This window comes from Pagrus major, chromosome 11 (assembly GCF_040436345.1).
Source record: "Pagrus major chromosome 11, Pma_NU_1.0".
Lineage (NCBI taxonomy): Eukaryota > Metazoa > Chordata > Actinopteri > Spariformes > Sparidae > Pagrus > Pagrus major.
Genome location: NC_133225.1, coordinates 13248125 through 13274470, shown reverse-complemented (window position 1 = coordinate 13274470; position 26346 = coordinate 13248125). Strand labels below are relative to the sequence as shown.

The window sequence follows — 26346 nt, the reverse complement described above, 5'->3', positions numbered from 1 at the left end:
TGGAATAGCTAGCTAAAAGTAATGGATGAATTGTTGAAGTTGTAAACTTAATGAACAGATGAAATTTAGCTAAAAAAGCAGTAGATATACAGTTGAAATAGTTCAGAGTGATGGATAATTGGTTGAAATAGATGATGGTGTTGATGAGGGTGGAGGCCTCCAGGTTCTGGGGGGTTAAACCACATTTCTTGACATGTTTGTGTGTTTTGTAGCTTGTTTACGGGTTCATGTTAGTACGTCAGTGTGTCTTTGGCGTACCTGTTAGCCGGAGTGGAGAACACCCCCAGGATAATATCCCTGCCATGCATCCTGATGATGGGGCTGGTGGAGTGGAGCAGGTTAAAGTAGAAGTGGGAGTCACCGGGGACGGAGCAGTTGAGACGAGCCTTCAGAAACGACGTCCACTGCTTCTCCAGGACGCGCTGAGACCCTCCCAGATCGCGTTTACACACCCGCGCCACACGTGACACCACCACCTGTGAGCAGTCAGGCAGATGTTGGCGTGGAAAACAACCGTGCACAATACATTCGCAACATACTGACAGGCATATCTGTAAAGGCACAGCTCACATGTAGGTTCAATGATTAGCTGGGGAGTTAGGATATATTTCCCAGGCTTTGGGTTTCATCTTCAAAAAGGCATATTTAAAAAGCTCTTTTCAACTCCGGGGTGATCTCTGAAGAGTCATTTGCATGCTATTTGCAATGCGGAAACCCCGCTTTGACAGATCATTGTTTCATAATGGTAAACTTAATATCAATTATTCATTAAAATGTCAGTGCATCTCAAAATTGCTCCTTTGAACACCCCTCATCCACACAAACGCTGGTGCTGTTAAGTATCCATTTACTGTGCTCCCTGTAAACATGTCAAAGCCTGAGACCTCGTGCGAGCACCGTGAACAGCTAATTTATCAGAGAAACAGGTTTCCTGATGCTGATATTTTTTTTTATTAGCTCTGCTAAGGGCAGGAAATATACCCAGTTCAATAAAAAATAATGTTTCTCCGGTTAATACAGACATGAGTTGTTTGCTCAGACTGCGATTTGTTTGATTAGATATGCAGACAAACAAACGCAAGGATGAAAGGTCAGCGTGGCTGTGGGAGAAGACTTCCAATTCACATCCGAATAATAGCAGCGGAGAGATATTGTCCTGACATCTCCTTTCATGCTGTTTGCATTTTAATGACACATTCACGTATTTCTCTACAGGCCTTTTAAAAGATGCTCTGAATGGACTCCAGCGGGGGAAAAGGAAGAAATGTTTTTTCATCGGATTGACTTCTATACCTTCTCCAGGTAATTGAACTCCATGGCTATCTCCCTGAAGAAGAAGTAGATGTGAGGTCCCCACTCCACGGCGCTGACAAAATACGGCTCTGTAACGTGGGAAGAGAGAGAGAGGAGAAAATATAGGTGGAGGCCGTGAGAAAGCACACAGCAAACAGCGTCTCCATTTTGCAAAATGCATCATTCACTCCCACGACACCGAGGTAACATGAGGGCAGCGAGAACGAGGCGCGGGCCACGCTTAATTTCATTACATGGTGAAAGGGGATTTTACAGCAAACAATAAGCGCATTATTACTCCCTGATGTTTCTGAGAACTCCTTTTCACGCTGTGCGTTTCAGCGAAATTACACCCGGGACCGGCTGCAACCTTTGTCTCCGATATTGTATATCTTTTTTTTTTTTTTTACTGTTCCAGTGTCGTCGTTATGTTTCACCATGATGTGAACGTGTCCAAACTCTGTCAGGGAGCAGTAAGTTTGACAGCCTCGTGTCCAGTGACCTGAACACGGAGCTGTCAGGCCCGCTGACTCAGCCCTCCACTGCTGACACATGTATCGATCTTGGCGTTTGCTAAGCGATGCAGACGCACGCTCAAAACATCAGACGATAACACTGTCAGCAGACGCAGACGCTGACGGGAAGACGCGCTTGCCCTTGCGCCTATGCGTGCTTTAAAAGACAAACAAACACACTTAAACAGGCACGGAGAGGCGCGCGCACACACACACACAATCGCACACATGCCTGCAGGTACCTCTGAACCATTTGGAGTCGTGCTTGACGGTGCGCAGAGCGGGATGGTCCCCGAGGCTACGGTAGATCACTGCATCAATGGCCAGGAAGTCTGTCACTGTGGCTGTAAACAGATTCCCCTCTGACACACACACACACACACACACACAGACACACACTATCAGCAGCAGAATAACAATAAAGATAGAGCGAACGATGCTGTAATATCCTGTAAAGTCCTGCACCATAAACATGCCACGACTGACCACTCAGCAGTGTAATTGCAGTAACATAATTGCAACTTTGCAGCTCTGCCTCGCAAAAAAAAAACCTTTTTTTTTTTTAAACCTCAAGTTAATATCAGATAATGGGATGATGGCTGAAAAGTAATGGCTCCCTGCAGCTTCAGCCACAAAACCCTGTTGATTTGATTGTGTTTAAATATGATGGAGGAAACAAAGGGCATGTTGTTAATGGTGGAACGATGACATTCACCACTGAACCACACAAAAAAACAGACTTTTCAGGCCTAATTTCCTTTCAAATCCAGCGAATCCAACATACTGCAGCACAGTTTGAGACAGCGATCGAGGTTAACTGTTGGTACAACGCTGAGAAAGTTTTATAATGAGAAGTAGCAGGTTTTAGAGGAGCTCACAGCGATTAAAGAGCGAGGCTCAGATGTGTGAAGACTTCTCAGCTTCGCTGTGATGCAGTCAAGGGTGTCACTTTGTGTTAAAGAGTGGAGGGGACCAAACACCAATCATCCCATTAAATTACCTTAAATCGCATCATGCTTTTTCATCTGAGCCTTTGCTGTATGGCCCCACCACTTATTTGACCACAAAGTGACCCTTTAATCTTAATATGTTTGCAAACCTGGAGCTGCTACTCCAGTTTATTAGCTGTTACTTAGCCTTGGTGTCCACGTTCTCATTTGTTAGTGAACATTTCGTGGTGCGAGCTACTTTTCAAGACATTTTTTTTAACAATCCATGCTTTTAAAAACTTTTTAAAAAGTGGTGGGGACATGTCTCTAGCGTCCCCAGTGTAAGTGACACCTGTGGTTATGGTCAATTTACTAACTTTCAATGGAAATATATGAAAAAAAACAACTTTCTTGCACAAAGTATATGAATCCAAGCAGTTTCAAAGACCCGTGTCTATTCATGTTTCCATTATTATTTTCAAAAACTTTCAAGGACCTGTGGGAACTTTGACATCAGCACATGAGGAAGTAGAGACTAAAACAAAAGGCGTCTTACCTGCAAACAGAGCTACATTAGCGTGTTTGGGGTCATAGGGGCATCTCGCCATACCGCTGACCGTGTCTCCGACCATCTCTAGAGTGTCGCCCTGTTACAAACACACACGCACACACACACACATCATCAGCAAACTCCAAACAACAGGAATGAATCTACAGCCGCATCATGAAAACAAGCAACAAAGAAGGATGGCAATTAGGGAGTGTTAGCCTAAGTGCAAACTAATGATTCACTGGTGGCAATTAGGCGCAGCAGCTCCGACAAGAGAGTCACATTCTCATGCATAAATAAAACACACACGCAGACGCACAGGGGTCCATACACCCACACATAAAATCAAAAGTTTCAATCTCTTCCTCACACACAAACACACACACACTTTAGCCCAAAGCAAAGCGTCTAATTCTCGTCCGAGGCTGAAATTCATACGTGTCATTTCATTAAAAAAAAGCAGCTATAAATAAAACAGCAGCTAGCATCGCTAACTAGTCCCCAGAGGAGCTGACAGTCTATCAGGAGGAGACAGGTGTGTTGTACACTGTTGTAGAATGTCATTAGTGGCTGACAGATAATGGGCCAGGTACGTCTCAGAGTTTCGCTGTTTGAAATGTGAGAGACTGAAAATAACACTTATCTGAAAAAGCCTTTGATAGTGAAAGGGATTTTTTATTTTTTTTTTCCCTCTCACTTTCTCCGACTCGACTGCCTTCATCCTTCATTTAATATTCCTGCAGAATGATGTGAAATCAGCCGAGCCGATGATTAATATTCATGTGTAGTCTTTTTTTTCCCTGCACGAGTTTCGAAATCGTTACTGTAATTGAGCGAGACGTGGACCCGGTTGGGAAGTGGAGCACAGACTTCAGACTCTGACAAACATATTTTGGACGGAGTAGGATGAAATAATCAGAGGCCTCTAATTGTCTAATCAGGGCCCCGGTCAACACTTAAGACTTGTCGCTCGAACCTTTCCTGCTTTCGGTCGAGGGAATTGCTTCGCTTTTACTTTAAACACGAGCAAAAGAAATTCAACCAGGCAAACAAGTCACGTCCTCCAACCCTTTAGTCTCTGGATCCCCTCCTCTCCCTCCTCTCGTTGTGTTCTTCTTGATTATCCGTCTCTGACTCTCAATGATAACAAGCTCGGCGGACCACAAAGTTTAACCACCGAGAAATAACAACTGTTGTATCTGAAGAAAAACAAGGCGCTGGGGCTGCCAAGACAACAAGGATAAAAAAAAAAAAAAAAAAGTCCTGGGGAGGAAGTCAACACGGCCTCGAGTGCTGAACAAACAACTCTAATCAAGCAGCGAACGACAACGTGAAGAGGCGTACCATAGCGAACCCTCTGTTTTGGGAAAGTTAGACGATGTGGCCGACCGCTCGCCTTTACTTACGGTATAGTTGGCACACAGCGGGTTGAAGGCGTTGGTCCCGCACACGAACAGGCCTCCTTGTCTGCTGAGCAGCACCTTCATAAAATTACGGCATTCATCCTGCAGGGAAAAGAGAAAAGATGAAGAGATGGAGAGCTTAGTATGCAGGAGGGGCGAATACAGGAAAAACTGTTTTTTTTTCTTTTTTAGAGACTGATTATCCAAACCTCTCTGTGAAATGAAGCTTTTCAGTTGCCTGATGTGTGGAATTATCACACCATTAACGCTGTCAATCATATTGATACAGTCTGAACAGAGCCTGCAGAGACTTCAAGTGTCTACCCTCTCCGCACACAGCTGCCACTGACTGACAGACGCTAATCCGAACCAGCTTCAGGACTTTTTTAAAAACGAGCGACAGATTTAAGGCTAATTTTTCCACTGTGAGGCGTCGAAATACCTAGCCTGCTTAATGACTAAATAAACCTAACACACAGTTTCACTCTGCCACGCTCGTTCTTTGTAATGAGAAGAAGTAGTGTAAGCACCGCATGACATAGCTGCTGTTGCCACGGTTCCAAAAAGTAATAAATGTTGGTGTTGTGAAACTGAGAAAAATGACTTTCGAGTTAATGTGCTGCCTGGATGAAAGTATAGTGTGTCAGTGTGTTTATAGTAGAAATGACTGAACACATGTTGATAAACGCTTTACACTGCTGTGATGATCACACATGCGTCACTGGTTCCATTACTTTTACCGAACTACCAATACTTTTAGCTGTCCACTTTAGACTTATTATGGATCGTTTTGAACAATCAAAGCAATTATTCATTAGCCTACTTCTAGCTAACTACAGTATATAACCATTAATCCAGTCTAGCTTTCAACTGTCAGCCAACTATTTTTCATTGTTTATCCATGAATGCTACTTTTGGCTAACCATTTCAATTGTTTAGACAATGTTTATAAACGTTTCATCCATCATTTTGAGCAAGCAAACTATTTATCCATTGGCCTAGGCTACTTCCAACTTCTGACTATACAGCCACTTGTCCATAAGGCCTACTTCTAGCTTTCAATCAGTACTTTAACTTTTATTTTCAATGGTTTATCCATTAATGCTACTTTTAGCTAACTATTTCGACGGTTTAGCCATTAATGCTACTTTTAGCTAACTATTTAGACGGTTTATCCATTAATGCTACTTATAGCTAACTATTTCGACGGTTTATCCATTAATGCTACTTTTAGCTAACTATTTCAAATGTTTAGCCATTAATGCTACTTTTAGCTAACTATTTCAACGGTTTATCCATTAATGCTACTTTTAGCTAACTATTTTGATAGTTTATCCATTAATGCTTCTTTTAGCTAACTATTTCAAAGGTTTAGCCATTGATGCTATTTTTAGCTAACTATTTCAACGGTTTATCCATTAATGCTACTTTTCCCGCAATTTATCACTTCATGCAATCAAACCATTCATCCATTACATCTAACTTTCAGCTGTTTATCCATTACTTTAAGCTGAATATTTTAGCTACTGTTATCTAACTATTTCAACCGTTATCCATTAATGCTACTTTAGTAAACCTATTTCAATCTATCTAAACCTTTTTGCTATCATTTCAATCAAACTGTTTATCCATTAGCCTATTTTAGCTAACTATATAAGCTAATAACGCTTGTGTTTGTTGAATCTTCTTCCTAATTGTAATAGTGGTGCTGGCCTTTCACAGGAGTGGGAGGAGTGGGGAGTCACAGCATGCTATGTCCTGGTTCCCTTACACCAGGGACGTAACAGCTCTTACCACAGTTCTGGCCTTAGAGTTGACATGAGTTGTAGCGAGTATTTCAATTAAAGTTTTGTTTTACTTAGGTTGATGTAGGATTTCACAGCATGAAGAGATAAAGGTGTTCAGTATTTCACAAGAAAAAAATAGTGAGAGACTTTTTTTAATCATCTTGTCAGCCTCTCAGATTTATCTTACTTGGATGGGTCCTGATCTCCATGTTGGGAACCACCGTCTCACGGGCTTTGCAACCAAAAAGTAACATGATAATAAACAAACAAAGAACCTTTCAACGCAGAAGTAAACCTGTGAGTGGACTTCATGGGTATTAAATTGAAATTCCAGTCTTGGCCTTTGACTTTAAAAGCCAAAAAGTGCAGACCGCAGTTTGTCTTAGCAAGGCCGAGCCCGCCACCTGTGTGTGTGTGCAGAGTGAGTGGTGATGTACAGTAGATCACTGGTGAGCAGCCGCCAGCAACCCCCCTCCCCAAACTACTAGTGTCCCAGCCAGGATGGCACCAGTTCTGACACACACACACACACACACACACACACACCAGATGGGGTCGACTTCAAGACCACCACCCGCACTGATGTCATCGGAAAGAGTAGTAGGGCTGCAGCAGGAGCGGTGGTGGTGTGATAGCGGGTATGTCAAATGACAGTGTGTGTGTGTGTGTGTGTGTGTTCAGTATGTGTGTATGTCGGTGTGTGTGTGTGAAAGAGATCAGAGGGAAAGCAGTGATATGAGAGGCGGGTGAGTGTTATTCCAGATGCTCCACCCTACACCCTTCTACCCCCTCCACCTTCCCACTTCACTCCCAGCAGGGTTCTCGTTTTTCAACAAGCAGAAAAACAGGAAAGTAGGAAGTGTTTTTCGAGTGTGTGTGTGTGCGTGTGTGTTGGGGTGCAGGGGGGGTGTGTCAGGTGTGAGGTGTAAATTTCCAATGGCGCAGCACCGTGTGACAAATTGAGAAGCGACTGTGACAGAACTTGTGTGTGTGTGTTACACTCCCACACATACAGCATGTGTTCATGTGAGCCTGGTGCATTTATCCGTATACGTACGAGCACATAGCGTGTGTCTGTGTGCGCGCGCGTGTGTGTGTCACAGCACAGATGCATGCTCATGTGCGAGGATCATTTGCATGCTGTTTGTCGGTGGGGTTGCAGTCTGTCAGCTTGGTCAGAGCTGTAATCACAAAGCCAGATGAAGCGCTCTTAATAACAACCCAGTCCGACTGCCAGCGTCTCAGCGAGGGGAGGAAATACTGCGAGGAGCCAAACCGCTGCACAAATGTCTGCGTTTGTGCAGCGTGCGTACATATAAAATGAAACATTTCAGCACTCGAGGATAAAAAACAAGGGGTCGGATCCTTCGTATCAACTATAGAGTTTCCATTTCCATTTCTATTCATCCCCTGCTGCATACGTGCTGTTCATTAACCAGTATTCATGCAGTTTGGCACTTCCAGGTACGGGTCCTTCTTTATTCAAAGTCCAATTCAGTCAGCAGGATTACAGTTTTACTATGCTTTCCACATTCAAAATTAAACCAATTACAAAGGATCAAGCAGTGACTCAGTGAATTAAACAATTACATATGAATCCGAACGCTGTACGTCGTGGCGCCTCCTTCTTCTCCCCTCGGCCTCCCCCCCCCTCCTCTCTGTTCCCCTCGCTCCCTGGGCAGAATCCAGACAAAACGCCACCTGTGCTGGCTGGCAAGCCTTCCCGAGACCCAGACGACTGCAGCCCTCCTCCTCCTCCTCCTTTTTTTTCTCCTCCACCTCGTCCTGCTCCTCTTACTGACAGCGGCAGAGCTGCCTGGGCTCTGAAAAATTAATCTGCAGCACGGATGAATTACACAGGAGCAAACGTCTGAGTGCAAATATGGACGTAGTTGTGAATGGAGGAGAGATTTAAAGTGTAAAGATAGGGAGGGGAGGTGCACGAGTGTGTCTGGGGGGCGAGTTTGCATATGTGCACCTGCATTTTTATAAACTAGATGCTACGCACGCAGCAGCAGGTTTTTTTAATCAGTCTCTTGCTCTTTATGCAGATGTTCGCCAGACTACCTCGACTCTACAGATGTTGATTGAGCAAGTGCATTCTCGGCACAGGCACAGACATTTTTCCTTAGACTTATAAATGAAAGTGATCACACACACGCACGCACTCAGAGGATCGGCAACAAGTTCTCTGTTGCTACAACACATCTGCTCAAAACAACCTGCGCCAGTCAGACGCCATTAAAAACTGAGAAGGCTCCTCGTTCTGCATCTGCTTTCCATCTATTGTCCGGAACTCAACCTTAACTCAGGGATGATAAACAGCTTTTCATTTGGCCTGAGCCCGGGCTCGATGTTTGTTCTCATGATGAAGCTTTGTCCAAAAAAAACCAAACTTAAATGAACATCGGTTTTACCTCAGGCTACAATCAGCCATCCCGTGTTACGTCGAACCGAAATAAAAAACAGTCTCGTACGCCGTAAACTCTTCTGCTCGTTTTTCCTGCTTTAGGAGCAAACCCCCGGCATTTTTTCATACGCTCATAAAAGTTATCGTGATGACCTGCTTTAGTAATGTTCGCACAATAGGAGCCTTCTAAGGTAGTACATCAGGGGGTCGTATTTAGCGAGCTGCTCCTCTAAATCTCAAAAGTTTCCATTACATGCCTGGCTGGTCCCCTGATGTTAGCGACCAGGGAGAAGAGAGCATCGCGCTGCCAAGAGCCGCCATTGAGCCAGAACTCTCCCACACACACACACACACACACACACACACACACAGACACAGACACACACACACACTGTGTCCACACACACAATGGTTTGGCGAGACTACTTCTACAGTCATTAACAACAAAACGTGTCACTTCCAGAAAAAAATGCCTGACGCACAATTCTGACTGAAAACGGTGACTCGTCATGACAGGAAGAAAGTGTGTGTGTGTGTGTGTGTTTACGCTCGCGCGCTCGTGGGCGGAGGATAAATTAATGGCGCTACCAAATTAGCAGCAATGTGCTGCTCCGAGTTCTGCGGCCTCGCTCAGCATGTTAAAGCTAATCCGCGTCCCCCCCCCCCCTTTTTTTGCAACCCTTCCTCCCCGTTTGATGGTAATTCTGACTGAACACACCACAGGCCACAAACAAACATCAGACACCAGAGGGAGGGAAAGAGGGAGGGGAAGCGAGATAATAGAGATGAGAGGAACAAGTGAAGAGAGAGAGGAAGAGAGACATGAGGACAGAGTGGAGGAAAGAGAGTCAGAAACATAGAAAACCAGAGAGTTCTTCCTGGCCAGTCAGCCATGTGGCAGCCTCAGCGGTGGAGACGACCTGCAGCAGGACCTACAGATCGTGAGGGTCAGCTGAGCTCCATTCCCTGGTGGAAACATACACACACCAGACATCCACAAACACACACACACCGTTCAATCCTCCACCACAACGCTTAACCTGAATCACCCCTGGACAGCTCTTAGCCTGACAACCTGCTGGGAAAATGGTGGCAAATTGTCTCATTGTGATTAATGCATGTGACGCTGAACACTCACACTTGGGAATATCTAGATAAAAACTGGCACACTTAGGCAAGTATTTGATGATAAAGCCAGGTTTTAGTCACTAAGCCTTCATCAGGGCACATTTTTTGATGAAAGCTTATAATGACATCAGATATGTGCTACATGTGGTTGTAGTTAACAGCTGTATGATCCCCCAGTTCAGAACACATAGGGTGCCAACGATTACAACATATTAGGGCTGTCCCGGATGCTATTTTTGGGGCTTGGAAACGTCTGCGAAGATTTCCTGCTAATATTCGAAGCTTTGAACGTGGGTAGGGGAACGGGGTGGCAACACAAGCTCTCCAAACTTGTGTCATTTAGTGCTTATTTACTTTTCTTTTATTATAATTATGAGACGAATGAGAGGTGAGGACAGTCGGGGAGACATCAGCCACTGTCTTTTGTCCCACCTGCTCCGTTCTGACACCAACCCAAAGTGTCAGTATTTGACAATCTGGGGATGAGACTCAGCAATCAATTATCTTTCTCCAGAAATGTACATGTTGTTTTGCTTAAATCATCACAGAAGAGCAGCACTTCTCACTCTCTCACATCTCCTTCCTTCAAATACTGATTTGGACATTGATTACCATAATGGTAGAAACGCCGAAGCTTTGAAGCATTTGGGTCAGCCCTACAGCATATCACAAAAAAAACAGAGAATAAATCAATGAAGAAAGCCAAACTAAGGGAAATAAGCCTCTGAAGTAATGAAGGGGAACTAAATACTCCACAAACATCTGAAAAGTAGATTTTTTTTTGCTTCATCATTACTTCGTTTCAGGCCCTGACCGACCAAACTGACATCAAAGAGCTAGCTGTGTCGAACGCCAACTGTTGCGTCACCTCCTGTCGCCTGTGACTCGGCCAAAAAGCTGCACTTGAACACGCCGCAAAGACTATAGCTGAAGGCCAGCAAGCTTGTACATTCAGCGCACGCCTGCAAGGAAATGTAATACACAAACTGTTGTTATGATTGAGCAGCAGTTGTTGACACCGCTCTGACCACTTCTAATCAGGAACATGTCTGATAAAAGGTTGGCACTGACAAAGAGGCGGAGGAGAAAAATAAGGAGAAGCCGCGCTAAATGGGTGAAATCATCGATACTGCAGCGACAGGCCCGAGGGGCTTTCCCTTTCTTTTTTTTACGTTTCTCTTTTCATGCACTGATTCGCTTGGCTGAACAGTGAATCAGTGTGATTTCTGTCACCAACCAGCCATCGCCGATACTGTACATGCGCAACATGGCCAAGAAGCCGCCGACACCGGGCGCTCACTGACGGCCCTGATAATGCCTGACGGGCCAACGTCGACCTGGTGTGTCAGGGCCTTTCTTCCCAGTCCGTTTTTGATGTTTTTTAGCCTTCTTGTTACGTTGCAAGTTTGGTAATCGACTCAAATGTAATGTAACAATGAGCTGCTGAGATATGAAAGATACAATAATGGCTGAGCTTGAATGAATCTCTTTTTGAATCTTCAAGTAGTAAAGTCTTCAATGTACAATAACATCAAAGGCAGTGAAACAAGATACATTATACATAGTAGCCACTGGTGAGATTACGAAAAAGTGCCCACGGCCACGAGGAATGAAAGTGACTCCACATGTGGTATTTTAAATGGATTCATTGAGGAGCCAAAAAAAAAAAACAGGCAGTGAAACTGAATCTTCTGCCTGTCCAACCCAGAAAAAAAGGCATTTGGGTTCGGACGATTGAAAACCTGGAGCTCCTTAAAGAGCTCGATCAACGCAATATTGATCAAACAATCTCGCTAAGTGCTGCTTATAACGATGCCCGAGCGCTCTTTAAAAGCTCTCTGTACGGAATTGCCTTTGTTTTGCATGAACATGCCACGCTGCCGCGGCCTGATGTGTTGGAACGGGGCCACCTCTGGGGAAACGTCTCACCCTTTATCTCTTTCTCTCTTTTGCTTTCATAACCAGAGAGAGGGGTAAGGAGTGAAACAAGGGGGAGGGAGTGACGGAGAGAGACGTGAAAAGGGCAGAAGCAGGAGAGATAAGAAGGCAGCGGAAAGGACAAAAGAAATGCGAGGGCAATATGCAGAGTGAGTGGCACCGATGACGGCTGTCGCGTTCATCAACAACCGTTTGGTCAACACGGGAGAAGAAGGCAAAACAATTAGGATATTGAATTTTCACCTTAATTAGGGAGAATACTATGTCCTCTGTGATCAACCAAGCAGAAACATTTAATTACAAAACCAATTACGAGGTGGTGAATGTGTCACATCTGACACAACCAACCCCCAAGCAGAACAGGACATATTCAGGAGGTGAGGTGGAGGAGGGTGGGGGTAGAGGAGACACGGAGAATGACTGCTGGAAAGATGCGTTTGTTGACATTTCCTTTTTTAATTGTGTCCGCGTATGTGTGGGAGAGAGGGAAACAAAGAGAGGGTAGATAAAAAAAGACGCCCGGATTCATGAATATGTACGAACATACTGTATATATAAAGTACACGAGGGTTGATAATCCCACCTAAGACCCGTCGTGTTGTGTGCATTCATGCGTTAGAGTCAGAAAAAGATGGCTCTTTTGTTAAATAGTCAGTCGGCTCAACCTCCAACACGATGAGCAAAACAGCAACAGGGGGCAACAAAAACAACAACCCCTCCAAGCAATCGAACGCATTTCAACACACGAGCCCCGCAGTAAACATCGCAGCTACACAATACAGCTCTGTATTATTGATACTGCGATATAAAACTCACACCATAACATCAAGATGTACCTTAAATGAGGTCTTTTCCCAGTCTCAAAGGCTGCGTTAAATCTAAGTGACACCATTTTCTGAACTTATTCCAATGCTTTAGCTGAGTGTTTTTGTAAAGGAAAAAGAAAAAATGATGATGCAATACTTCACAATCAGATATGAAGAGAGAAAAGGTTGTGCACACTAAGATCCACTTCAGGGACGAATGATTAAGCCAATTTTCCTCAAGCTAAATTGACACGAGGGAATCCCAGATGTTACGATGACATCAAATAGAGCACACCTGTGTTTTGACATGCGAGTTCACATGGGATGTGGGGTTGCTAGTCATAATTCCCACGATGTTATATCTCAGTGAAATGAGCATTATTCCACTTGTGTGGTCACATTACAAATTATTTTGAAAAAGCTTTCGTCAAAGTGGAAACAGACAACACCCTCCCCCACTGGCGTTTCCAAGTGGTGTTACTGTTGGGGCTGGTTAGTTCAAATGTGGGTTTTAATCTTTAAACAGTCTTTTAATTACATTTCCATAGTGTTAACGATGCTGCTGGGACTCTATCTTTATGAAGCTTAAAGGCATGAAAGGTGTTTTGACCATGAATAGTGCGAAAACAAGTGTTCTGACTTGTGGATCCCTATTATATTGATTCATGCACACGCACAAGGACACGAGTGCGGGGGTGATATTATGTCATACAGCCCCTTTCAAATGTTGCACTTTTGTTGATGCTGTAGAGAAGTGTTGGGAAAAAATACTCTCCAGTCATTTTCAAGGCTATAGTTTGTTATGTGTTATAGTAGTACAGGATTACATTATATTTTCAGATATGTGTATTTTCAATTTTTCATACTTATTCAGGAAATAAAACGCTTTCCTAATCACATTTTTTGCAAAGAACACTAAATTTAGTGACTTTAAAATCTGCATTGCCTTTTAGAAATCCATATTTGGTTGCACTAGCGTCTCTCTTTATGTGTGTTTAAGTGTGAGTGTGTGTATATGCATATGCACACACACTATCACGACCATTCATATGCGTATGAGCCCAGAGAGCTGACTGAGAGGACCTGGCAGCGTTCTTATCTTCCTCACATTGCCGTGTGACTCACGGTCTTACCAGGCAGCAGCACAGTCATTAGGGGCAAGAAGACCTTTCATATCTCTGTCAGCCCCACAGCTCTCCTCAGGGCCGGCCAACAGGGACCTCACACACTCCCCCCTCCTCCTCTCCTCTCCTTCATTTCCTTCTCCTCTCCTCTCCTCTCCTCTCCTCTCCTCTCCTCTCCTCTCCTCTCCTCTCCTCTCCTCTCCTCTCCTCTCCTTCATTTCCTTCTCCTCTCCTCTCCTCCCCTCTCCTCCCCTCTCCTCTCCTCTCCTCTCCTCTCCTCTCCTCTCCTCTCCTCTCCTCTCCTCTCCTCTCCTCTCCTCTCCTCTCCTTCATTTCATTCTCCTCTCCTCTCCTCTCCTCTCCTCTCCTCTCCTCTCCTCTCCTCTCCTCTCCTCTCCTCTCCTCTCCTCTCCTCTCCTCTCTTCTCTTCTTTCCTTGTTGCCGTCCCTCTATTCTCCATTGTGTTTCTGGCTGGCACTGTCTCACACAGATTTAATGTCAGGTGTTCTCTTACTGTGTTAAATAAGTCATTTTTTCTCTCTGCCCGGAGGGGACAGAGCCCATGTTCCTCACTGCAAACCACAACCATCACCACTACACACAACCCAACACACACACACACACACACATGCACACTGAATAGGGGCTGTTTCTGTGTGGCAGACAGCCGCTAGGGATGTGTGTGTTGGAGATATGAGGAGGTATTCAGGCGTGGGCTGCTGGTGGCTTCTGGGATGTTTCTTCCTGACCGCCTTGGTTCCCAACGCCCACCTGCATTTTCTGAGGGCACAAACCGCATTCCTAACTCATGACGGTGGAACAAGCGGTGTATAGGTAGGAGGGGCTCTGTTCTTCTGATCGATGTGTGTGTGTGTGATTGGTTTGATGAGCAGGGACAATGAGATAAAATGCGGTCGAACACCCCCCTTCTTCTTCTTGAGGCTGTGCCAGCAGGCATGACAGTCAGGCGACTGCCGCGGCGAAACTAAAGCTCCGGGCAAACAGGTGAAACATGTGCAATGATAATGTGTGCACGACGGAGAGATAGCCTGAGACAAAAGCTCTCAGTGGCGAGACATGGTTTCATAATACACTCATTCTGCAGTCTTTGCATATAATCTCCAATTGTTGGGGGAATCACTCAGATTTTATGCTCCCGTGCATCTCAAAACTTGTTGCGATTCAGGCTGAGAAACAACTCCTTCTTGTAAATGAAGGTGATTAAATGTAAATGAGACACTGAAATCATTTAAAAATCCAATCAATGTGGAGAGATTTTGTGCTACAAACGGTATTTTTAAAATCTGTCTTTCAGCCAGATTTGTGTGTTATTCATTCTTTGATCTGATGTTGATGTTTTTGAAGTACAAACCTGATGATGCTCTTTAAAGTAGCTATGATTAACAGATTGAAATGAACAATGGAGAAAATAACTAGGTCTACTAAAAGCGACAACCCAAAGACAATTATCACTCAACTCCACAACTCTGGAGGCATCTTTCATCTCGTTTTTTAGGTAGCAAATTGTTGCTAAAGAACCAGATATTTCTCTCGGGATGTGGTGGAGAACAAAACAGAGATAAAAGAGAGTGAAAACTGGCCAGAAACACGACTCCTAATGTTGTTCTGTGTGACTGATTGCCAATACTTTTGCCATATCGACTTCATAAGGTGATAATATGTCAATGTTGTGTTTACACCTTGTTGAGCTGATCCCATAAAATCAATGCATGCAGGTTTAATGTGCTGTATTTCACACTATTTTTAGACAGCCATAGTGTTACTATGGAGAAACAGAAACATCGTCTTACCTCGTGTTTGCCCTTCATCCTGCAGATCCTGATGTCATTCTTGTTCGACTCCCATGTTCTTTTCTATAAATAAAAAAAAGAAACACATATTCACTGCCAGTTAGCTACATTTGCATTTCTCTGTACCAGAAAAAAGAAGTTTTCCAGCCAAATGGCGAGTAATACATCCACTTAAAGGTTGTGAATGCTATCGCTGTCTGTCCAGAAGGTGCTCACCTTGCTGTAGAACATCTCGTCTCCTGCAACGATGTCCAACTCCACGCGGAAAAGGTCATCCCTTCGAGAGAGAAAGGGAGAGATAGAGTGAGAGTGGCAGTCGGCCAACACAGCACTATCCACAGCTTAAGGTACGGCCAGATACCGAGCTGAGCAAACCATGAAGACCAGTTCAGCAGCAGAAGTACAGCTCAGATATTACTGCAAGCTTAGGACAGAGCAGGTCGATGCAGATTTTCTTTTGGATGAAATCCAGGCTACGAACTTAATACAAACTCGAGTATGAATATTTCCTCCCCATATTGAATCTGTGTGGTTTAACTACTAAATAATTCTGTGCGTGCAGCTTTGTAATGCATACATATTAGAGACATCTATTCGTTTAAAGTTGATCAGACCCTCAGAGATTAGGGAACAGCTTTACAATGTCTTCCATTTCTCCCAATATACATGAGAAATGGAACCCGGCTGCATAATGATGTCTCATATTTCCCCTTCCCCTTTTGCCTCCGCTCATTAAACTTGACTTGCTGCATTGAATTTGCTCCCAGGCCCTCAAATTCAGCTTATCAGTCTTATTCAAAAGCCCTGAAATTGAATTAATGGATGATTTAATCAAGTTGTTACACTGATGCCTGTACACCCTCACATTCTGCCTACACGTGCTCCAACGCCATGCATGTATGCATGATATATCCCAAACACTGCTTTTTTCACACTCTTAATCCTCTGATAATTCTGCAGTAACCTTGGATGTTCCTGTGAAAACGCCAACTAAATGAGAGTTGGGCTCAGGAGCTGGAAGCTGACGTTTGCATATTGATCAAGGCCTCGGGATCTGCTGGGATGTATCTGAAGCTCGGGCTTCATCTAAGCAGAGGGCCCAGCTCTGAAAGGGCTAATCTGTAAATCTGCCATAGCCGTGTTATTGCAGCACTATCGATCCCATCTCTGATCCAGCTCTGCCTCCCATCTGTGCTGCATGTTCTCTTGGTTTCTCCTTTTTCTCTGGCAGAGGGAGGGGCCACCGTGTGTGAACAAGCTCCTGCTGCTCCTCTGAGTATTTACACCACCTGAGTTTGTGTATCAATGTGTATTTGCATCTGTTTTTTCGGTGAGGACTGTGCGTGATGAGAGCAAAGGTAGGCCATCAGGTTACTCCACTTTTCCTGAATAATTCATCCTCACTTCCTGCTGCTGCGTTAAAAAGATTCCTCGCTCTTACTCAACCCTCGCAGAGCAGGACGACGACTAAGTGGCGTAGAAGTGCGAAATCACCCAACACTTGCGCGCTGCGTCCCTGCTTAACAGGTCAGAGTTTAAGCGTTCTTCAAACAGTGGAGTGGGCCAGAGTGTGAGGCGTAATCTCATCCAGGCTGCTTCAGCGTTGTCTCAGCATTAACATAATGAATATAGCACCAGGCCTCCTAGTCAGAGTGGCTGGCAGCCAGCACTGTTGACTCTGATAGTGCAGAGGAGGGGGAATTATTTATGCTGCTGCTTCTCCTCCTCTCTCCATCTCCTCTCTTGCCTTCCAGGTTGTTTGAATGATGCAAAGCCTGTGGCCTGTATGTTTTTCTTTGTTTATATGTGTGTTAGTGGATATAATGTGTGCTACATTTGGTAGAAAGGTTACGATTCAGAGCACTTACTAACGTGAACAGTGTAAAGATTTCATTATTCTTTATGTTGCAGGATGTGCACGCGGCCTTGAATCAGCTCGACTCTTTTTATTTGGTCGTAACTTAGAACCAACGAATAGAAAAGTCTCAGATTTCCTTCTCTTTGTATGGCCTTGCGTGTGGATATGTGTGTAGGATTTACGCGTGCCTGAGCTGTTATTTTGTAAACGCCTCCGACCCCTTTTTGACCCGGCTAATGCAAAGTCAACAAAGAATCAAGAGAAGCCGTCAACATTTCCTGCGTTTCAGACCCGACCAGCTCGTGAACTTTCTCCTCTTGCCCCGCCGAACAACCGCAGACTCAAGGTCAAGACGTCTTAATCCAACGAGTTCTCCTATTTTTCGTTTCAGTTCTCCTACTCTTCTTCTCCCCGCTAGCAGCTGTACTGTGGTTTAGTGTGAGCGGCGCTGAGCCCCTCTGAGCTGCTCCACTGGATGAAACTGGGATGGAAAAATTTGAGCTGACCACCGAGTTAACCTGACATTTGTGCTGACTGAGGCAGAGAACTCTGTGGCACGTCTCTGTGTAACTGGGTGTCTGCAAATATGTAACTGAGTAAGTAGCCGTGTCCCAGTTTGATATGACATACTAAATTAAAAAGAAGTGAATATGCAATGTTCTCCAAAGTGAAAAGTGGGCGTAGTGAAATCCTGCACTTCTCACTTAATTCACAGAGAGAGCAACGTTTTGTTCAGAGACCTGCTTCAGGCATTAAACTCACAGTACTTGAAAACAACTGCATACTTTAGCCTAAGGCTGCATCAAAACAAGAGTTAAATCACAAACACCATGGACAGCTACTTCTTAATAATTGAAAATATACATAAAATGAGACAAGAATGTTTAAAAATAATGAGAAACCTGAAATTAGAAAACCTTATAGGCCATACAAATTAAAATTAAATTCCCAACTTGTCAAATGCAATAATTATATTATATATAATTAGCAAAATTCAATGTACTTATATATCTTGAATGCATTCTGAGGTTGTTTGTCTTTTTAGCATGATGAAGATAATCAGCAACTACTCTGTCAATTATAATTTTTAAAAAAATAGAATAGACCTCAGTGAATTCTGGTGCAGACCCAGATAAAGGGACGGATCCAGAATTTCCATCTCACTTTCTTTAACATTGAGATATAGGGTGTTTTTCAACATTTCGTTAATGTCTCAGAGAATACTGCATGGACGTATTTAGGTGTGTGGTATCTACGAGGGAGCACAATTTGATGTGGATCCAAATAGAGATCTTGATCTAACGTATTTAATCCCAATATATTGGGATGAGGATTAGAATGGTCTAATCAGTTACCCAAGTCAGTTTAGTTAACCTCTTCTTTTACATCTTATCGGCTTAATTTGTGTTCATTTTTATTCATTTTAAGGTACATTTTGGAAATCCACCTGTGACTCCTGATGCCTGCCAGCTCGGCTCCTCACACTGACCACATGCCAAATGCTTTATGGATCAATCCAAAAAAAAAAAAAAAAATAGTAGAGTGACTGTTAATGAATCATTAGCTGCAGTCCTATTGAATCACCAACATTTAAAACAGCAGCTTTCCAATAGTGCAGTCTAAATTTCATCATTAGCATTTGTATAATTGGCAAAGTGCATTAACAGTGTTGTACACTGACTGCCAAACAGTATCCTGTGAGGATTAGCCCTGAGCGTACACTTTATAGTACTACTATACAGTGTGGAAACAGTGTCTATATTATGTGTCCACGTGGGTGTCTTCACCTGTGTGTTTGTGTCCTCGTCTGCATGCTAAACTTTCCCTGCTAGACGCTCTACAGCCGAACAGCCTGCCAGCTTTAACTCCCGAGCTCCCAGTCTTTGCCACAAGTGAGCGTCTCCCCGTCCGTCTGCCATGAGGCATTTGACCTCGCTGTGACCGTCTTGTGACCCACGGTAACCTCTGAGGTCGCTGTTTGTGGGCTAATAAACTGAGTCACCTCCCAACCTGGCAGTCGGTCAACACACTTTCCTTTTCTAAAAAATGTAAACACACACAGACCCATGTGGGCCCAGATGGCAAAAACCTCTTCTGCTTTATCACAATTGGAACCGTTAATAAGGAGTTGGCTTTGTTCCTTTGGTCATCTTGTCAATAGGTAAACACTTGCCAATTGGTTTATATTTGTGTGGATTAGACCTTTGGATGTGACTGAGGGCTGAAGACCACAGGACCACAGCTGCTCATCTTGACAGCAATGAAATGGGGCTTAACACAGCAAGGCGCTTTACTCCACCTGTCACCAGCCAAACACATAGTTTACTTTCATTTAGTGAGGATGGGAAGAGGACAGGGAGAGGTAGCTGTTCTCAGCAGGTGCTTGGGGCAGGGATTTAGCAGTGCTTGCAGTCTGAGGAGCAGCTATGCTAATGGTGACAGGATTTGGGGATGAGTGAGGCGTCTTATCAGGCCGTGCACTCTGTAGAAGCTTTTGGCAGTCATACCTGCCACCACACAGGTACTTATTTATACTTTAAACATTTAAAAACTCTGCCTCCCTGCTGGGCTGTCTGGGGCTCACACAAGCGTTTGCACATGGGTCTGTTTAGACTGATCATTCTTTGTCAGTAAGCTGCGAACACTAATAGCCTCTTACAAAAAAATATATTAATAAAGTCTTAAACACTTTCTCTCCGAATCTCTCACGATGCCATCAACCTTCCCCGCCTCTCTCGTCTTTCTGCCTGTCATTCTAGCATTTCATTTTCATCCGGTTGGCTGATACATTCTTCTCAGGTTACCTCTGCTCTTCTGTAAGAATTTCTGAAGCTGTAAATTGAAATTAATGTCTCTCAGAAGATTCATGGCTCCGGTTATACTTAAAATAGGGCTGCAGACTGCAGTAGCCACACAGTAGTTGTCTATGGGCAGTTTTATCAGACTGTGTGCTTATAGACCCTCACAGCGCAGACAGAATGGCTGGAACCATGTTACATAGTTTGATATATTTACTACCAACTCTCAGTAGTGAGGTTAGACCAGCTGGAGGCCGGGGACTGGGTCATTTCCTGGACCACAGTGGCGTCTCTCATTGGAAACCACTTCAACCTTCCTTCAGGCTGCCACTACTGCGAATAACTAGCGCCATATGTGGAAACTGACTGTGTGTCTTTTTTCTTTTCTTTTTTTTTAGTGTTTCAAGCTAAATTATTTTTTGGACAACTTGGGCAGTAAATCTTGACGTGAATGTTTTTTGTTAGCTCAGTCTGTTTCAGGTCGGCTCCTGAATGGCTCGAGGGGGAGCAGCAGATGTAGCTTTGCAGTCTAAACCTGGTGCAGCTGAGCAGGCCGTCCTCGTCTGGCCCTCCTGACCGTGAGAGCTACTGTCTGTCCACGATCAGCGCATTCACAAGACTGACAGACATAAGGGGACCAGCATCATATGGAGAAACTAGAAAACATTTACTCTGCCATATATCTGCCTTCAAATGAAGCTACAGTGACAGATTCATTAGAGAAAGCTTGTCTCTGTGGTCTCTGCAGGGATCTAACTACAGTTAGCACAAGTTGGGGATTAGAACCTTTAAATATCTTAGTTATAGCAGTTTAATTATAAAAGAAGAGGTTTTTAATCTTTAAATGATGTAATGTTTGTTAAACCACCAGTATTTAAAATGCTAGGATTTTGCAGAGACATCACTTCACATAAAGTTAGTCGATTCTCTCACAGGCGCAAAGTAAATCTACTAACTGGGACAGGAAGCTATTGCAGCTAAGCAATGTTGTACCATCCAGTTTTTATATAACTCTACTCTGCCATCGTATAACTGCTTCATTAAAGAGGTGTTTTCTATAGACAGTTCTGTATGAGACAGTATAAATACATTACATCTCTCGAATAAACTGCACAGGCTAAACTTGTCCCGTTAGCTACCTGACAGTTACTGTAGGTTAAATAAAGTATGGTAAGATTTCTGGTGTAACCGAAGCTTCACCCTGGATTTTGTTCCCATTTGTTTTGTGTACAGTAAGAGGTGACTGCAAAGTGATATGCTAAAATCTGTGGATGTTTTTTGGTTATAAACTGGACACAGGGTCAAAGTATAGGCGTGCTCAAAGCCCCGGCACATAGGTGCAGCTGCAGCTCAGAATCTGAGGACGCGCAGTGGTAGCAACTTGTCAGTGACGTGCTCTAAAACGTCCCCTGCTTTTACAAAATGAACATCATCTTGCATTGAAGAAGACATGAAATGGTTGCGACCATAAACTCCTTAAAGGCCTGTTTAATGAGGTAATAAATCAAGTGAGAAGCAGGGACATTTTCTCATAAGCTTACATAAAATCAAACCAGTGGAGTCGCCCCACCCCCTGATAGCCACTAGTAGGAACGCTGGTTTAAGACACTTCCACATTCGCTTCACTTTTCAGATCCATCACTATTTTGTTAAATCCTGCCATAATTCATAACGTCATCAAGGAACATGTGCTGCTCGTCTCTACAGCAACACTGGTGGTAAGTTGTGTTAGTAAATGTAGGTTTGAGGCTCAGACACTGTAACTCCTAAAATAATGTCCAATGTTGCTTGGCAACAAATGTAGTAGTAGTGATAACCGACGATCCAACAGATATTAAAGCTTAGAAATGGCTCTGACAGAGCTATATTTGTACCTGTATATGATGCAAGCAAACAGAGACATTTCACAGGTCCCAGATGTCTTAAAGCTTATTCTAACTGTAGATAAAGCCAAACACGAATACCTTTTACTATTGGTTCACTATACTATAAATTCTACTACTACCACTTTAAGTTCATTGGTATGTTTGAGTGTTGTACCTGGCGCCGATGTAGAGCGTCCGATTGACTTGGAGGATCCTCTGGATGTGCAGAGGCTCTTGTCTCAGCCACGTTCGGTGGGGACGGCCCAGGAACACTGGGTGTCTTCTCACCACTGTCAGCGAACGAGAGACAGAAACACACAGTGGCTCATCCCACAACTGACATCCGTCTTTGACTAAAGTACATCAAAATGGTTTTGTGTTAGTTTGTTTTGACAGTTCGAAAGTAGTAACAAGTATCCAAGGTGATGCAGAGGCAATGTTTGAGACCTGCTTTTGAAAGAGCCAAGGTAAGCAACACAGAGACACGGAGCAGAGCACAAGCTGAGCTACAGGAGACAACTATTCTTCTGAAAATAAAGGAGGTGTGAACTATGACTAGCGTGTCAATGTTTTTTCATGTCCTGTCAACTTATTTAGATAATTCCGAGAGAATGACACACAGAGACAGGTGACATTTTCAAAAACATCAAAAAAGGTAAAAGAAAATGTTCAAAGTGTGTCAGAGGAGGAGGAAGAGTTCTGTACATCAAGAAAGGGAAACCTTCAGGGAGAGAAAGATAAAAGTAGAGCAGCATTTTCAGCATGTCTTGTCCCGCAGATGTGCACAGAGAGACAATTAAAGTGAGGAGAGAATCAGGAATAAAAGTTTCATAGAAATCAGATGGATTATTATGTAAAACCAGTTTGGCTGTCTGTCTTTGACCTTGACTTTGATGATAGAGAGTATTTTCGTCTGCTATCCTTTGATCCTCTCTCTGCCCTTCCATCATTACTTCTTCACATACCACCCTGTAGTCAGCTCATCTATTCTTCTTCACCTTTATTTTTTTGCTTCTGCTTCATTTCTATCCTGTAATTTATTTCCTATTGTACCTATGTCACTCCATCCCGGCACCCACTGTGAATCATTCTACCTCTGTCCACCTCCTCACTTCCCTCTATTTGTCTCGTCTGTCTCTCCAGATGAACCTGCGTTTTCCACAATAATTTCTACCTGTTGTAAACCGCCGCTGCCGTGTCTGAGGCGGCCGCTCCGATGTAGCTCTCAGTATCCTGACAAGCTCTACACTCCACTGTTTGGTATTGATACGCTGAGAAGAGTCTGGACTCAGCTGGGAAACCATCAATCAATATTATTGAACTGCAATCAATCAAGGTCTGGTCTGAGCTGGAGACTGTCAGGCTGACATGGAGACTCCAAGTCTGAGTGTGTAAGAAGCTGCCTCTCTTGAGGGTCGGAGTGTGTGTGTGTGTGGGGGAAAAGTCATGAATCCGAGGGCCCCGTCCTTCACTCTGCGACCCCACACCTCCTGACCTGGACAACACTCAACACCCTTTCGTGTCTGACCGCAACGGGGCCACACTTTGACCCTCCACACCCTTCCCCCCACAATTCAACACCTCACACCTCACACATGACGACCTGGGAAAGAGGCACGCAGGGGAGTAGGCGGCTAGAAGGCGAGAAAAGTCAGGAGGTCAGTACCTTCGGTGGGAATGAAGTTGAGGGGCCCCGGTTCCTCTGGGAACGCCGAGCTGGCCGATCGGAGCAGGCAACACAGCAGGAAGAAGGAAGGAGGGGCCATGGTCGTCATAGCAACACGACGGCGGACTCTGTGGAAATTTTTAGAAAAACAAAAGAGAGGAGAAAAGGGAGTGAGTGGTTGTTGCTAAATGAGACACAAAACACATACACAGACAGAAACATTCACTCGCTCGGTCTCCGACTGACTGACTTTCTTGACTGAACTCTATCTCTGTATTTCCACAGCAACTCTGTCACATCGCCCTGATGTGAGGGGAGATAAATAGCTGCTCGGAGTGAGAGATTAAGTCATCCACTGAGGGAGAAGTGTCCGGCCAGCTCCGATTGCAGCCAGATCATCGCGTGGCACATCATGACCACATCAAACAACTCGTCACTTATGATACATTTGAGAGAAATGAGAAGGAGGCAAAGGGGCAACATCTTGGGCAAGGCAGAGGGCAATATACAGCCTATAGATGAATGGAAAATCTGTCTCTGTAATGCTCCAGACATCACGCATTATCCAAGATTAGACAGACGGAGAGAGGGAGAAAAGTGGTGGTTTACTAAATTAAACGCTCGCCAGCGATGGAAATCACCTCTCTGACGGCGGAGCTAAACTGTCGGTATTTTTCATCAGAGGCATATGCAGGTCTCGGATGTGATTCATGTGGAAATACAAATGATACCCAAATTAAGTTACCCTCCGCGATCCATCTAGAAAATGCACCAAGCTTGAAATGCACTCCGCCTGGCAGGAGACAAGCTGAAAGAATTGCTATTGATGTTGGCCGCAAACCTCAGACTGGCCGCTAAATGCGTGCTGTTACTGCAATTTAGCTGTTTCGATATGTAAGTGGTAGAATTCAACGTGAATCCAACAGGCGTTTTTTAGTCAAGTTGTTATTATCTTGAGCTCTGACTGATCTGTAATCATGTATCACATTTTCCCTCTCCACAAGAACCTGGCACGGAGTTGCGTTTTCCACGAAATTTCACGACTACACCGTAATTTACCCCGTAACTCCACTTTCATCTTGTCATCTTAATGCTGAATGCAACATCGAGTAATTTGTTTTGAAAATCCAGTGGGGAGGCCCTCCATCACCACCGCCGCAGACACAAAACGTGTCATGCAACATCTGAAATTTGAATACTCAAGGTTGTATTTCTTTATGCAAAACCTCCATGGCATTTTACTGTGGTCGCAGATGAACAATGTGTCAGACAATGCAAAACAAACACTTGGCTGAACGTACGTTATTCACAATGCACTCCTCCTTCCTGTGTCAGTTGTTGTCTCTCTAACACTCATTTCATGTCTTCTTCAGTTCAGTTCAGGTCAGCTGAACTGCATTGTGAGTTTAGGAGCTTTACTGGCCAAGATTACATTTTGTTGCATATTCAAACTTCAGATTTTGAAGAGAATAATACGATAAAATGAGACTCTAAATGTATAAAATTACATACACTAGAACCAAAAGCATGTGGACACCCTAACATTACATGAATACGTTAAAGCTGAACTTTTCTTTCCATAGCCATCGGCATTAATGTGCTGCTGAAACAGCCTACACTTTCTGGAAAGGCTTTCCACAAGATCTTGGAACCTGGCTGTAGGGATTAGTTCCCATACGGCCACAGGAGCGTGACTGAGTTTAGTCAACGATGTTGGTTGCTCCAGTTCATACGAGAGCTGCTGAAGGGGGTCGAGGTCACAGCTCTGAGCGGGCCAACAAAGTTCTTCATTGACCTTTCTCAAAGTTAACACAAAGTTAGTCAGCACAATATTGTGTAATATATCGTTTTATGTTGTAGGTAAAGTTATCTCCACTGAACAGCAGGCACTGCAACTGATTAACATATTATTGGATGTGATAAATGCTAAAACAAAAGATGCTAGAAAAGAGTCTTCAAGTCTGACTGTAATGTCAGTAATACACCTATACCCACTGATGTGCATGAACGTGCTAAAAGAGCGTCGTTACAAATCCAGTGGTGGACGATATTGTACTGCTTAATGAAAGCTCTCAGTCGGAAGCACAGCCTCTGATTGGTCGACAGACACAGCCCAAGGCATCATGGAACAGCCGGTGGACGGCTAACAGCCATGCTAACAACAACAAAAACAGTTGTCAACACAGAAAAATGGATAAATAATTACAAAGGAGGCCTCATTAGCATGATGATTCAGACCAAAAATGTAGCTCTAACATGCAGCTTTCCAGAGACATTTTGTTTGCCATAAATTACATATTTTGATGAGTTATATGACAGAATGTCGACAATGAGGTCAGGTGGTAACATGTTTGTTGACAGTAAATGTAAATAGTTCACTGAAATGGGGGCTGGGGAGGTTCTTTTGAGAAAGAACAGCTCGGAGCAGCTCATTTAAAAGAAAAAAAAAAGGTTAAGTTTATTTT

At 43.9% G+C, this 26346-nt stretch overlaps 1 protein-coding gene across 1 annotated transcript in view; it reads right to left on the bottom strand.

The window, feature by feature from the left end:
* Window positions 1-23990, bottom strand: part of sema6bb (sema domain, transmembrane domain (TM), and cytoplasmic domain, (semaphorin) 6Bb) — a 66969-nt gene extending 42979 nt beyond the window's left edge. Inside the window, exons 1-9 of the mRNA XM_073476769.1 lie at window positions 23882-23990; window positions 22391-22505; window positions 15911-15971; window positions 15695-15757; window positions 4694-4792; window positions 3294-3384; window positions 2051-2170; window positions 1294-1382; window positions 259-476 (exon numbers count right to left, since the gene is read on the bottom strand). Coding sequence (XP_073332870.1) covers window positions 259-476; window positions 1294-1382; window positions 2051-2170; window positions 3294-3384; window positions 4694-4792; window positions 15695-15757; window positions 15911-15971; window positions 22391-22505; window positions 23882-23990 — 965 coding nt within the window. The remainder of the gene's footprint in view (window positions 1-258; window positions 477-1293; window positions 1383-2050; window positions 2171-3293; window positions 3385-4693; window positions 4793-15694; window positions 15758-15910; window positions 15972-22390; window positions 22506-23881) is intronic.
* Between the last annotated feature and the right edge of the window lie 2356 nt (window positions 23991-26346).